The sequence below is a fragment of the Anas acuta genome, chromosome 18 (assembly GCF_963932015.1).
Source record: "Anas acuta chromosome 18, bAnaAcu1.1, whole genome shotgun sequence".
Classification (NCBI taxonomy): Eukaryota; Metazoa; Chordata; class Aves; order Anseriformes; family Anatidae; genus Anas; species Anas acuta.
In genome coordinates, this window is record NC_088996.1 from 4,257,653 (window position 1) to 4,270,600 (window position 12,948).

Sequence of the window (12,948 nt, forward strand, 5' to 3'; positions counted from 1 at the left end):
CTTTCAAAAAAAAAAAAAAGCACAAAAACCTTTACAAGGTGATGCTCACAAGTAGTGCAGCAGCTTCAGTTGTGCTTTAACAACTTTTTCTGACAAATGATGACATTCAGTTGAAGCTACTTCTCCAACAATTTTATCCTAAATAAAGAGTAACTCCAAAGAGGGAATGTCAGAATTTTCCAGATGAACAGCACACCAGTATTTTTTCTTTAGTCTAAACACTAAAAACAGGAGGCAAGAATTCCCCACTTGGCATGAAGAGCTCCTATACTGTGGCTGAAAGCATAGATACTGTCTTGGTGACAAAGCTAACACAAAACAATTCATGGGTACTGCCACTGCTCCCCTTCCTCAACCTGAGAGCTTCTCAGCACTTCAAATGCTGCAGCTCACCATTCAGGGAAGGGAAAAAAAGTTTTTCAAAATAAAACAGAAAAAAGCAATTGAGATATTACCACCAGGTGGCAACACTGAACAGGCAGGCAGAACTATGCTGTTACAACCTTAGGTTTCATAAAGGAATGCAATGTCTGGAATGAAGCTTCCATTCATATCTAGTATTCCAGCTCAGATTATTGTATCCAACAGAAATATAAACAACTCTAAAATCAGTTGCTTAATTCAGTTTGTTGGCATGACTTGGTGCTGCTGTGCAGGATGACAAACACTTGGTTATAGACCAGAGACGACTAGAAAAAATAATCTGCTAAGACAGATCACTGATAGCCACAGAAAATACAGCAAACTAGGAATCTTGCATGAATGATCTAAATCCATCAAGATAGATAGAAAATCTTGTTAATTTCTGGTACAGGAGGGGGAAAAAAATAAAGAAAAAGGGAAAAATAAGCTGCTAAAGAGAAAGTTCCCCTCTCCATATGTTCAATTACATCCCAAGCCCTTTCAAAAGTTTTTAATACCTCTGTTTTACAGAGACTTCAGATGTGTGAAATACTTAGACATGGCTCACATTATACCGTGCTACCTTTCAGGAACTCCTGCTGGTTAAGAGCCAGTGCTCTTATAGAAAGGTTGCTCAAGGATGTGAACTGTTCCTCCTTAATGTTCCTCTTTTTTTTTTTTTTTTTGTTATTAGAGATTCTCTGTGGAGGTGAAATAAACCACTGAGAGATGGAAGAGGCCTCTCCTTTCATAGCATCATGACCCAGCGCTAGAGAACATGACTATCCCTAAAGTAGGTGCCAAGTGGCCACAAAAATCATTTGGAAGCGTACTGCACAAAGACAGAAGATGGAGTAAGAAAATTCGTATCACTGGAAGAACAGGCATGCTATAAGGCATCTGGAAAATTATTCCTGCTCATCAGCACTAGCAATCACCCGTCCTTTATCCGTGATTGAGAACTGGCATTAGGTGTCGTGATTGCCACACAAGTGCTTCTGGGCATTACTTACTTGACTGAGAGAGAGAAGTCCCCAGGAGCGCTCTCACTCTCCCTGATGAGGAAGGCACCATCATGTCTCTGTTTGCCTAACATCTCTTCAGCCTTTGCTCGGGGAATCTTTCCAAAAAACCACCTGTGGAGCGAGGAAAAGAAAACAGAGGAAGTTAAGAACTTGAAACATTTCATGTGCGAGCCTGACACAGATATTCACACCAAGGTGAAATGATTCCTTACAGAAGTACTTAAGCTACACCTACCTCGTTGCCACCCTACTACAGGCTACTGAACCATTTTCAGAATGTTTCGTCCTGGCAACGAAGCTACCATGATGCGCTTGCAATCGCCCTATTTCACCCAATTTAGCAAAGCAGAGATGTGGTAAGTGTGAAACCCTCAAGTTACAGGATTTATTTTCAGAAGGGGGAAATAACCCAACTGCTCAAGATTTCATGTGTTATTCACAGTTTTGCACCCTACTCTACCCTTTAGACATAGATGATATTTAGCATACATACATATAACCACAAGAACCTAATGTACACAGCTGCTTCACAAAGTCCTACTTGGTGAAGCTAAAAAGACTGCCATGGGAAGTAGCTACAACCTGGAACAAAGTTAAAATATCTGTTATGGTCTGCACTGGTATCTTAGCAATCAGGCCTTGTAACCTAAGGACAAACAGATTCCTAGCTCAAGCAAGAAATTCGACTCTTAACTTCCTCTGTCACTAAGGGCTAAAGTCTCATGTCTCCATACAAACATGCAAACTTTTAATTGCCCAAACTGTATGATACCGTCAGGTCAGGGATTACAAAGGAGCCCACACACTGGTGGCTAGTCAGCACTGAACTTCTCTGTGACATTACAATTTATTTCACTATTGCTGCCCCGAGATAATCAGTGAGGAGTACTTACACACCCCTTCACTACTTACACCCCCCAAGGAGAAGCCACCCCTGCCCTAGTCACAATTTGCCAAGCAGGCAATGCAGAACACGTAAGGATTAAGCACAGAAACATCACTATTTTAGCGGGTAGGAACCTTAAAAATATATCTATGTAATATTTGCACAACGCAAAGGAAACACTGGGAGTTCACTCACAGGTTTCTTCAGAAACATCACAGCTGTAGAAACAAGATCCTGTCTACGGATTGACCCATCCTGCACAAATGGAAAGTGCATTTTATATCAAAAAACAATTTCTAGCCTTTTAGATCCGGGGGAAAGACATGATTACTTGACAGAGAGAACGAGTAGCTTCATTCAGCAGCTGGTTATTCCCGCAGCACGGAGCCCAACCTTTCTGACCCTAGTGATCAGCATCCCAGAGCACTGCCATCTAGGACAGGTTCTGTATGGCAGAGCTCAAGCAGGTGGCAGGAGTGGAGTTATATGCAAAGTGAGAAAAGTTCCCTCAAGTTCCCTCTGCTTCTTTGAGGATGATTGCTGAGCTGGGCATGCAAATCAGTTCTAGGAAAGGTAGGAAAGGTGCTGATAATGCTTGTTTCAGCAGCCTCTTTTTCTTGCTTTCTTCTGTAGTCAGTACAACCTAGCAGCTTTCACATAAGCAGTCCCATGAAATAGCTGCACGTGAAAGCCACATCTCAACTTCTTGGCAGGGGCACAGAAGTCAAATGCACGAGGCTGCTCACCTCTGTGGCACTAAGACTGAACCTGCATCAGGCAGCTGTATCATAGCACCGACCTGGTCACAAGGATCCTTACCTACATTCACATTTGCACTTCCAGCCTAATCCAAGACTAACGGCAAACAAGGCTGAGCAGTAGGTCACACAGTGTGGGAAGAGCTGAGCTGCGTGCACAACCAAAAAGCACAGCTGGCAATTCCGAGTAACAGATCACACCAGATAGAAGCTCTTACCACAGCCTTTAACCACGCAGATGACTGACCAGAGAGGGGAGCGTTTAAGAACAAAAGCTCCACGCAAAAGGTTTCCTTTCCACAATGAAGTTTTTGGTACAACAAAGAGAAGTTGCAAAACCCTCACTGAAATTGAGCCTTTCCTGAGAGAGGCTGAAGCTTTCAGGAGACCACAAAAGTCTCCTCTCTAAGCAGCAGTCCCCAGAGGTAAAGGGGGACCTGATTACCTGATTACCAGCCTCTCAGCTACTGGCAGCCCTAGCTCCTCTCACTAGCTGTCTTCAGCATCTGCTCCCCACAGGAGGCTACACAAAACCATGCCCCATATTATATCTAACACGATGACACCACAAAGGTGCTTTTACTACATGCAGCATTAGATCAAATCACTCCAGGACATCTCCCTTGTAAGGGGACTGTACAGACCACTTAGCTACGCAGCTCTGTTATGTAAACTAGTTTGGCACTGGAAATGATGCACCCTGTTTACAGACTTGCTGGCAGGTCTTATTTTGCACTTTTTACTCCCTGTACCCCCCTGGAATGGAAAAGAAAAGCTTTCTCCCACAACCAGCCTACTTCTAGTGACAAAGAAGTCATGCATTTAGTACTTTCTCCATGGGCTAGCACCTGTGCTTCTTCTCAGTACCTGAGGCAGTGGCAGAGCCAGAAGAACCAACACCTACCTGTCCCACACAGTACTGTGCTGCCTCTAAATTCAACCAAGAGAAACCATTACATGAAACTCCTTCAGAATTCCAAGGTAGCATTTTGTTTTCTGGGCTGTTGGCACAGTTGTCAGAGATAAGCCCTTAAATTCACCTCTGCTAAATGTTACATAAAGCAAACGTTCTATTACGACTTCAGATATCCTGACACAGTTCTTGTTTACAATGTGTTTTAATTCTGTTTGGTTCTCATATAATTCTCAATTACATGTGACTTGCAAATGAAAGCCTCAGCTTAAAAAAAAAAAAAACAGTAACAAAATTCACTCATCTCTGAAAAGTAGAAAGAAACCTGGAAGAGCTCAGAAGATTTTTGTCGTCCTTCTTGAAGCCTCACAAGTTTATCCTTGTTTTCTCCTCAATTTTACTGACTCATTAGAAAGTTGAAGTGTACAAGATGATTAATGAAAGTAATACTTCCAAAACAACAATATCCAATTCTTAAAGTTTTCTGCCAGCTGTTTCCAAGGCATTTTAATTTAAATAGGAAGATTTTTAATCAAAGCAGCTTTATCATTTCATTGCTAGTTTAGCCATTCATAGATCAACAGGAGCTTGACTTCATAAAAAAGACGAAGAGAAAGAAAACCCCATAGATCAAAGTTATGTTGAGAAACTACTGTCCATTTAAGAACGTACTCATAAAACATCAGAAGTATTCTGCACATATGAATCTTTCCTGAAGAATGACTGAAAAAAATAAAATCAGTGTGCCCAAGAGAACTAGGCCAAAGAACTGACATTCTCATAGCTTCCCCAGTAAATGGCTAAGCTTGATAACACTACCACTCCTCTCCAGCTAGCTCTGTAATACAGATGAAACTCATCCAGTCAGCACTACAGAACCAAGCGCAGACGTTACTGCTGATGCTGCACAGAGGGTGATGCACCAGTTGGTACAACGCGAAGCTCACGCTGCGTTCAGACTCCTTTCAATCAGCAGCTTGACAATTCTTTTGGCTTCACTGAGTGCAACCATTTAGTTTGGCTCATTTCTTCCACATAAATTGCAAAGTAAGACTTCAGCAATACCTTAAAGAACAGCTGATTATGAACACACACACTTGGACACACATAACACAAGTCTGATCCAGATCATTTCATAGATGGCAAATTCTTTCCCTGCCCCCTTAAAAGCAGAAAGGTAGCCCTACCCCTGAACTGCACAGCTGTGCCTTCACAGGAAGCCTCCCTGCCCAGAGCTTCCTGCAGCTCTTCTGAGTATCATGCTGATGTCTACTTACTTCTTTGCTTTGTGCATTGATATGCGATTTGGATTAACCCTTCAGAACCCAGGTGACTCAGACGATGACTGAGATGTGCCATGTTTCCCTCTCAGCTTTGTCTGCTCATAGTTACAAAGCAAACAGGAAGATTTGCAAAATACAAGCAAGATAGAACACTCTTTAAAAACAAACTACGAGGCTGGATTTAAGTCTCAGATCCTCTGACAGAATTAACCTTTAAAGGCTTTTTCAGATGCTTTCTTTCCAAATCCTCTTGAGCAGCTCTCATGGCACCTTCCCACAACACTGATACCAGTCTGAGAAAAGGAACGGTCTCTTTCTCACACCTGGTCAGCTGCCTGATGTTTGCTTTTTGTAGGACCTGCTGGACTACTTAGAGAGCTCTGCGTTACCACTAAGCAAACACCATGCTGCGTGAACTTTTGTGTGATTTCCCAGGCCTGTTAATACAGTCCCCAGCATTGCTACGTGCTACACATGGAGCTACCGCCATCCCGTTGCCATCAGCAGTTTAAACATCTTCAAAAAAGGTCTAACTAACTATGCTTTAAAACCACCAAACTCACTCACTTGTAGGCTTGGATGTTGTTCATTCCCCTTTGTTATCAGTAAGAAAAAACTGACAGCTCTATCCCACTCAAACAAAAACACAAGGATGATTAAAGAACAAACTGAATGTCAACATCAGACCACAGTATAACTCAAACGCTTCCAAAATTGTTATTAGAAGATGCACAATGACTCAAATCAATGAAGGAGAAATCACAATATGCATTTCTGATCCCCACTGGACTAGCAGATCAAGATAAACTAAACAAGGCTTTAAAAAACTTCAGAATTTTCTTGTACACTTTGCTTCACTTCTCACTTGGCTGCACTAAAGCAGCCCCCTCTCTTTTTTTGGGGTGCAGTCTTTCAGAAGCTTCTGTCCAACCTAAATTATCCTTTGATTCAGTACCCAGAATGCAACAAATATACCAGAAAAAATGTTTAAGGGCATTTGGAGTTAAATTTTTGGTAAGCTGTAAATGCTGCAACTTTCACTTTACTTTACTTTGTGTAGCAGATAAAAGAGTTCATCACAAGAACACAGTCACACTTTTTCCTGGGACTCTGGGTAATAACTTTCTACTGAACAGTTTCCTGCTGGTTTAAGCCTGCAACCCCTAAGGTCAGTCAGTCTGACCCTACAGCAAAATACCAGAGAATGCACTAGAAAAGCTTCCAAATGTCCTGCTCCATAGCTAGCTGTGAAATAAGTTCCTGTGAACACTGTAGGCTACAGCCAAAGATATAACTCAGTGGCCATCTTTTATCTAGCCATATGGTTTGGTAGATCTGGTAAGGAACAATCTGCCAAGTGCTCAGCAGCAAACCACCTTGTTTGAAGGGAAGCATGTGGAAAGATCAAGAGATCCTATCAAAGCTCTACTTACGGATGTGGTTTCATTTCTATGTAGTTCTTGGGAATGAAGCCGTCTTTTCCATTGAGTTCTGCCTTGTACCAATTCTGATCGCATTCTTCATTCAAAACCTGAAGGAAGGAAACAAATAATAAGCTCACCACATTTCAAGTTACAGCAAAATGGGTGAAGATATTACCTTATTCTTCCAGTTCTTATTGCCAAGACTGCTCTTATAAGGCAAACCTATAAAAACAAGCTGCCAGCCATCCTGCTCCACTGCATCCCATGAGCTTTCAGAACCAGAAGCTGGACCAATAATTGAAAATAGCCAAAGAACAGCCAGAACACCACATTTTTTCACATGAGTCAGTACTTCAAAACACACAACTCCAAAACAAATGTTTTAATTTTTCATTGAATCCCTGCTAAATGGTACAGTGCGACTGACAAGCCAGGTAGAATAACTGAGAATAGCCTCTGGAACAAAGTAGGATGAGGTTCCACAAATAAAACCACGCTATAGTTTAAAACCACCTCACTCCAAAAAGATTTTATTTGGGTTTGGAAGTAGCCATCACATAGATCCTGCCCACCCCCTTTCAAAATTAAGCACCACAGTAATACTTTTTTCTAACACTTATGCTCCTGTTCAGCTTGCTGATTATTTTTTTCCCTTTGCAACAGTGGCCCCCAAAAAGCTAGATGTGAGTTAAAAAACACAATTTATAGCCTCAAGTCACAAAAGTGTCACATTATTAGCGTTGCCAGAATGCGGGACAATGAGGAAATGTAAAGAGAAAGTCAACACAAATGCAGCCCCAGATATCCCAGACTACATACAAACAGAGTGAAGATACCCAGCAGAAAAATCCTCCTAAGCAATTACTTCATTTTTTGCAATCTCACTATGCTTCTTTTTTGGAAGGGCAACAAGAGGAAATTAAAAAGGAAAAGCAGACAAAAATTTGCAAGTGCAGGCCTTAAAATGCTTAGTGCTGATAAAAGTGCTTCAGAAAATTAAACTCTGAAGATCAATTTTTGCTGCCTTTCAAAAACGTGTGACATTAACACCCTAATCTGCCCCACTGCTGACTGCTGGATCTAAAAGAGAAAAACCTCATCACCTACTGAAATGGAATCTCTTAAAGCAAAAGGAGAACAGAATTCAAAGTGCCACCATGAATGACAGTGGGTAGCAGTTACCTGCCTGCTCCTCAACTCCCGACTGATCGGGCTGACAGTCCCAGGGATGTCCCTTTGGTGCTGGGGTTTCATGAGGCGCCGAGCACAGCAGCAGTGCCACATCCTCTGACCTTTAGGTCAGCAACGATACTCACCTTTATGACCCAGTTCAGGATACCTTCAGTTGAAGAAGAGACTTTTCTACCTAAGGCATCTTAAACCTTTTTATATGGATAAAGGCATTCAGACCAACTTTTATGCAGTTCCTGCTTTTGGTTTCCATTTATTTACAAGCATTACGGCCATTCAGCAAGGATAATCTGACCACAGGTCATGAGCAGTTCAAGGGTGGCTCTGTTACAGGCTCTGAGGTAAAAGCTTGCACATGAAGAGTTGACACAGACCAGCTGATGTCTGCTAACTCGCCTTTAAGCAGGAAAGCTGCACGTCTCAACTGCTGCACTGACTGCAAGACTGCATTTTGTGCAGAAACCGATGCAGCTCCAGGATCGGAAGCACTGCTAGATGACACCGGCAAGCAGCTCTGCCATAGTACAGAGGGAACACTGAGGTTAAGAACAGCTATGTAAAAAAAGTGAATTGTATGGACACTATCAAGGTGGAGGGCAGAGGTTGGAACCCTGATCAACAGCTCAGTCATACAAAGATTTTGGCACAGAGCTTGTATAATCAGGAATTTTGGTTATTACATGTCCTTGAAGCTATCACCACAGTCACTGTACAAAATAATACACACCCAAGACACGTTTTGATGTTATTTCTAATAAGCAACATCTTATGCAAATAGAATCCTTTATCAGAGATAGCACCAATCAAACCTCTGATCTGATTGTGTACCAACCCATTTCACGACCACTGAGTGTGGTTAGTGGATATGGTAGTCTATTTTTCAAAAATTAAAAAAACAACAACAACAACAAAAAACAACAGAAAAGCTGATGCTTCATATGAAGGATATTACCACGTATTTATGCTTTTGGCAGTAGGAATCAAAAATTATCAGAAATTCTAAAGCCCTAATGTAAATTATGTTAATGAGTTTTATCTTGCTCTGAAGATATGCTAATAGGTTTGGAGGAGCCAAATCACAGAGGGCTTGGGGTACTCATTAATGCCTGGCCTGAAGCCAAATGCCAGTGAGGGAGCACTGCTGAGGCATGCATTGAGCTCTGTGACAGGAAAAAACAGCTGGATGAAAGGCAGGGTAAGGTGAATTGCCTCCATATGTGCATGTCCAACCTGTTCAGGGGGCTTCTGCTGTGATAAAGAATCCTCCAGAGCCCCCCACTTCACTGGCTCGCTTTGCCCCAAGGACTTCTTTCTGCTTCGTACAGGACTGAAGCATCTTCATAGCTGCTTGTCCTTTCTAGGATCATTTCAACCAGTTGTCACAGCTCCAGTCACACCCTGGCAGATAGTATGGGACACGGATAGTTCAGCTATGTACTAAAGAGCTTATACACACACAGTCACCCTGGAGGCACCTTTGTTTGCCCATTTCTAGGCTTTTCAGTGTGCTCCTTTCCTGGAGCAACAGAACTTACCGTCTTCTTTGGAAAGCTCCACATTTAAGTTCAAGTCTTGTTTAAAGAGAGGTCACCTCTACAATACAGATGTCTACAAAATCATTTGTTCTGACAGCGTCTCGAATAAGCACCCCTGGAGCTGCTCCCGGTGCTTAGTCAAGCAAAAGTGACTTGTACTGAAGCACCTTAAATTAAGGACAGCTCTGCAGTCACGTGCACAGAGCAGTAATTCTGGTGGCTGCTACAAAGTTAGGTACCTACTGCTGTGACAGCTACAGAACAGTCAGATAAAATTTTGGCTTTCAAAAAGTTGTGCCATTACCAATCACTACTGAAATATAACTAAAAAGTAAGTCAAGAACACGGAGGAAATCTCTGCACTGGGGAATCCAGCCTAGATGCTTACATCTGACAGTGCTCTCTTTTTTGTTTTTAGCCTTAAACCCACTGAAATGAAAGAACTGACATCACGTAACTAACTCGTTCTGCTGCAAAGCATTTCAAGCATCCAGTCAGTCCATCTAGTCTGTATCTCCAGCTGGCCTTCAAGAGATTTTCAGATGATAATCACAACTACAATTTCTTACTGAATACCTAAAAACCAGTTCTATGCCTGAAAGAAAAGTATAGATTCCTAACTTGAACTGTCATAAGATTTTTCTAGACTTCAAGGCTGTAATATTTAGTTTAAGTATCGAATACATAACTGGATTTTGCTTTGAAGATTTCCCAAAGTGCAAATAAATGCAGATAAATTAAGCAACAAAGTGAAACAAAGATTACTGCTCCAAATCAAGACAGCCTTCAGAGTCTGAAAAAAAAAATCTAAAAAGCCCACATTTATCTCATCAACTGTTAAAAATTGCTGCTCTGCATACAGGTCAAACCATGAAGCATGCTCCTGCAGCCAGTCCCCACGTCTGCTACAGATCTAATCAGGCTTACGACAGAGCGACTCCTCCTTTCACACTGGGGCATCTGTGCCGGAGAGGAGGAAGAAGGAAGGATATTTTTAGCCACTACATTCGAACACATACTGCCATGTGATGGCCTCAGTCTGCAGTCAGCCCCGTTTTACAGTAATATTGGCTCAACTGCTGCCTGCCAGTTTCCTGGTTTGATAATAGATCTCTTATCAATGAGAGCCCATCTGTTCCCATGGAAATGGCGAAATGGCACTGCTCAAGAGCTGCACAACAAGGCCATCACAAAGTTTTGGCCGAAACTGCTCGCAGAAAGTATTCTCGGCCATTTTCGACCCCCTACCTGGTGAAGATTTCTAAGCACGGCCTTTCCATCCTCATGAATTGTTGCACCAGTCCTGATACTCTCAAAGCCAAGCATCTCTCAGGAACACACAGAGACTAAACAGGAACACGACAAGCAGACTGGCTCCCATATGCAAATGTAAAACTAAACATAAGGCCTCGAACGTATTTACATGTTTGCAAATTTAGCCAAATTCATCAGAACGCCTGGCTTTTGGAGAGACAAAAGCCAAAAATGTGTTCACAGAGGGCTCTGAGTTTTGGCTGAACCCAGCTCCTTCCCCTGAACTGTGAGGTTTTGGGATTCTTGCTGCGCTAACTGAAACAGAAGGTAACAACTGCTCTCAGCTACAACTGCCTGCTAGCTGCCAATGTGGTTTTCCTCCTGAACGAAGTTGCGCTGACATCGCCACAAAGAAAACAAGGCAGTATATTAAAAACACTCTCAAAGTCTCAGGAATCCGAGGAAAGTGCTCACAACACTTCATGCTAGGGCAGGAATTAAATTTTAAAAAGTAAACAAATGATTCCAAGCCAGCAATGCTGCAATTGAAATGTTTAAGCCCAGAAATTACTCATCCCAGGGTGGAATGGTGGCTGGGAGGTCAGTTATTGAGTCCCGCTGACATCGAGCAGCGCTGGAGGCTCCAGGACTGGCAGCTCTCACCCTACTCCAAAGTGCTTTAACACAGCTTCTCCTTTCAGAGGAAAACGGCTCCTGTTCTGCTCCACAAAAAGAGGCACGAACACAAAGCAGCCACATCACACACAGGCAGCTACCACTGCAAGGCTTCAAACAGCTGGATTCAACAGAGTAAGTTCAACAGTCTACTCTAGGGCTTATTCCTTCCTCAAAGTTACTGCAATGGCACCGCACAGCATTAAAATTCATCTCTTCAGAGTGTCGTAAGAGAGCCCAAGACACTGCCTGGCAAACTGCACCTCCTCCCTGCCTCATGCCCATGCTGCAGAACCTCCTCTGAGCAGCCGTAGCCTCCTGCTCTGGCTGCCTCACACCACCACCGAGGCGGCCGTACTGAGGAAACGGCAAGTTCAGAAAACCTCGGGTAATGCGCCTGTCAACAGGGCACTGTAACTCAGGCCAAGGCAAATCAGAGCCTTTATCTTCCTGGTTTATTCCTCATGACACGGATGGCAGCTCATTTCAACTTCAAACACTCGATGCGAAGAGATGCATCAGGCAACTGAAGGTGACTAGCTCAAGAACACCAACTGCTGAAAATATTTTAGGCTTTTTCTTGTGTATCATAACCTCACCTAAAAATGAAAATATAAATCTTTCACATCAAAACCTGAAGCATCAGGTTTGGATGTGACTCCTGTAAGACTGAATATTTGCTCTCCAAGTGGATCCAGGAAGCTGTGAAAGCACCTAGCAGCCAGAGCAGGTGTAACTAGAAATGGCCAGTGAAAGATTCTTTCCTAACTGCAGTCAGCTACCAAGTATTATAGTACAATACCTAAATTAGGTGTGCAGTTTGCAATATATAATGTGATAATGTGTTAATAGAAACACTTCTTCTGCCTTTATCCTTTGAAATGCACAAAAAGAGCGCAGCAGGCCAAGCTGAACCCAAGAAGCACGGAGAGCACATCTCCAAGTGTGCAAATCAAAAGCTAGTGCCTGGGCTACACAGTGCTGTCTTTAGGCATCTTCTTTTCATAAAGAAGTTATTTCTATTCCTTTTGAAGGAACCTGGAGAGCTGGAAGAAAGACATAAAAGCAATGCTGAAGGACTACAAACCATGAATGACAATCAAAGTCACGGGGTACAGCCACTCTAGGAGCTAAGTCTCCTTCCCAACTCTAAGTAACATTCTCCTTTCAGTCTATTGCACACATCTACCCATCTCTGGAGGTTCATTCCATCCAGATGAGCTTTTATAGGTAAATCCAGTACAGCCCTAACTTTCATAAAGGACTGACGAGGAGAAGTCGCTGTGTTATATCACAGCACTTTTATTTTAACTACGTGAAATAAGGGCAAGGTGCAATTTTAATTCCACGCAACACAGAACTCCAGCTACAAGAGATAGACAAGAGGAGTGGTCAAGGAAATCCAGTAACACTGGCTGGCAAGCACAGTAAAGACAGAATGTGGCAACAAAGCAAAGTCTGAAGACAGAAACACAGCTAGAAATTAGCATTCAAGCTTTCACTTCAAAATCATCTGGATTTTTTGGACCTAACACAAGAACACAATAGCCGCCTTTAAGTTATCTGAGGTACAATCACGTCTAGCCTCCGGGACAGAGCTCA

The 12,948-nt window shown here is 42.5% G+C and overlaps 1 protein-coding gene across 2 annotated transcripts in view; it reads right to left on the bottom strand.

Annotated features, from left to right (window-relative positions):
- GRB2 (growth factor receptor bound protein 2) overlaps positions 1-12,948 on the bottom strand; it is a 57,368-nt gene that overhangs the window by 4,631 nt on the left and 39,789 nt on the right. For both annotated transcript variants that reach the window (XM_068655169.1, XM_068655168.1), the window contains exons 3-4: positions 6,701-6,798; positions 1,416-1,538 (exon numbers count right to left, since the gene is read on the bottom strand). In XM_068655169.1, the coding sequence (XP_068511270.1) occupies positions 1,416-1,538; positions 6,701-6,798 (221 nt within the window). The remainder of the gene's footprint in view (positions 1-1,415; positions 1,539-6,700; positions 6,799-12,948) is intronic.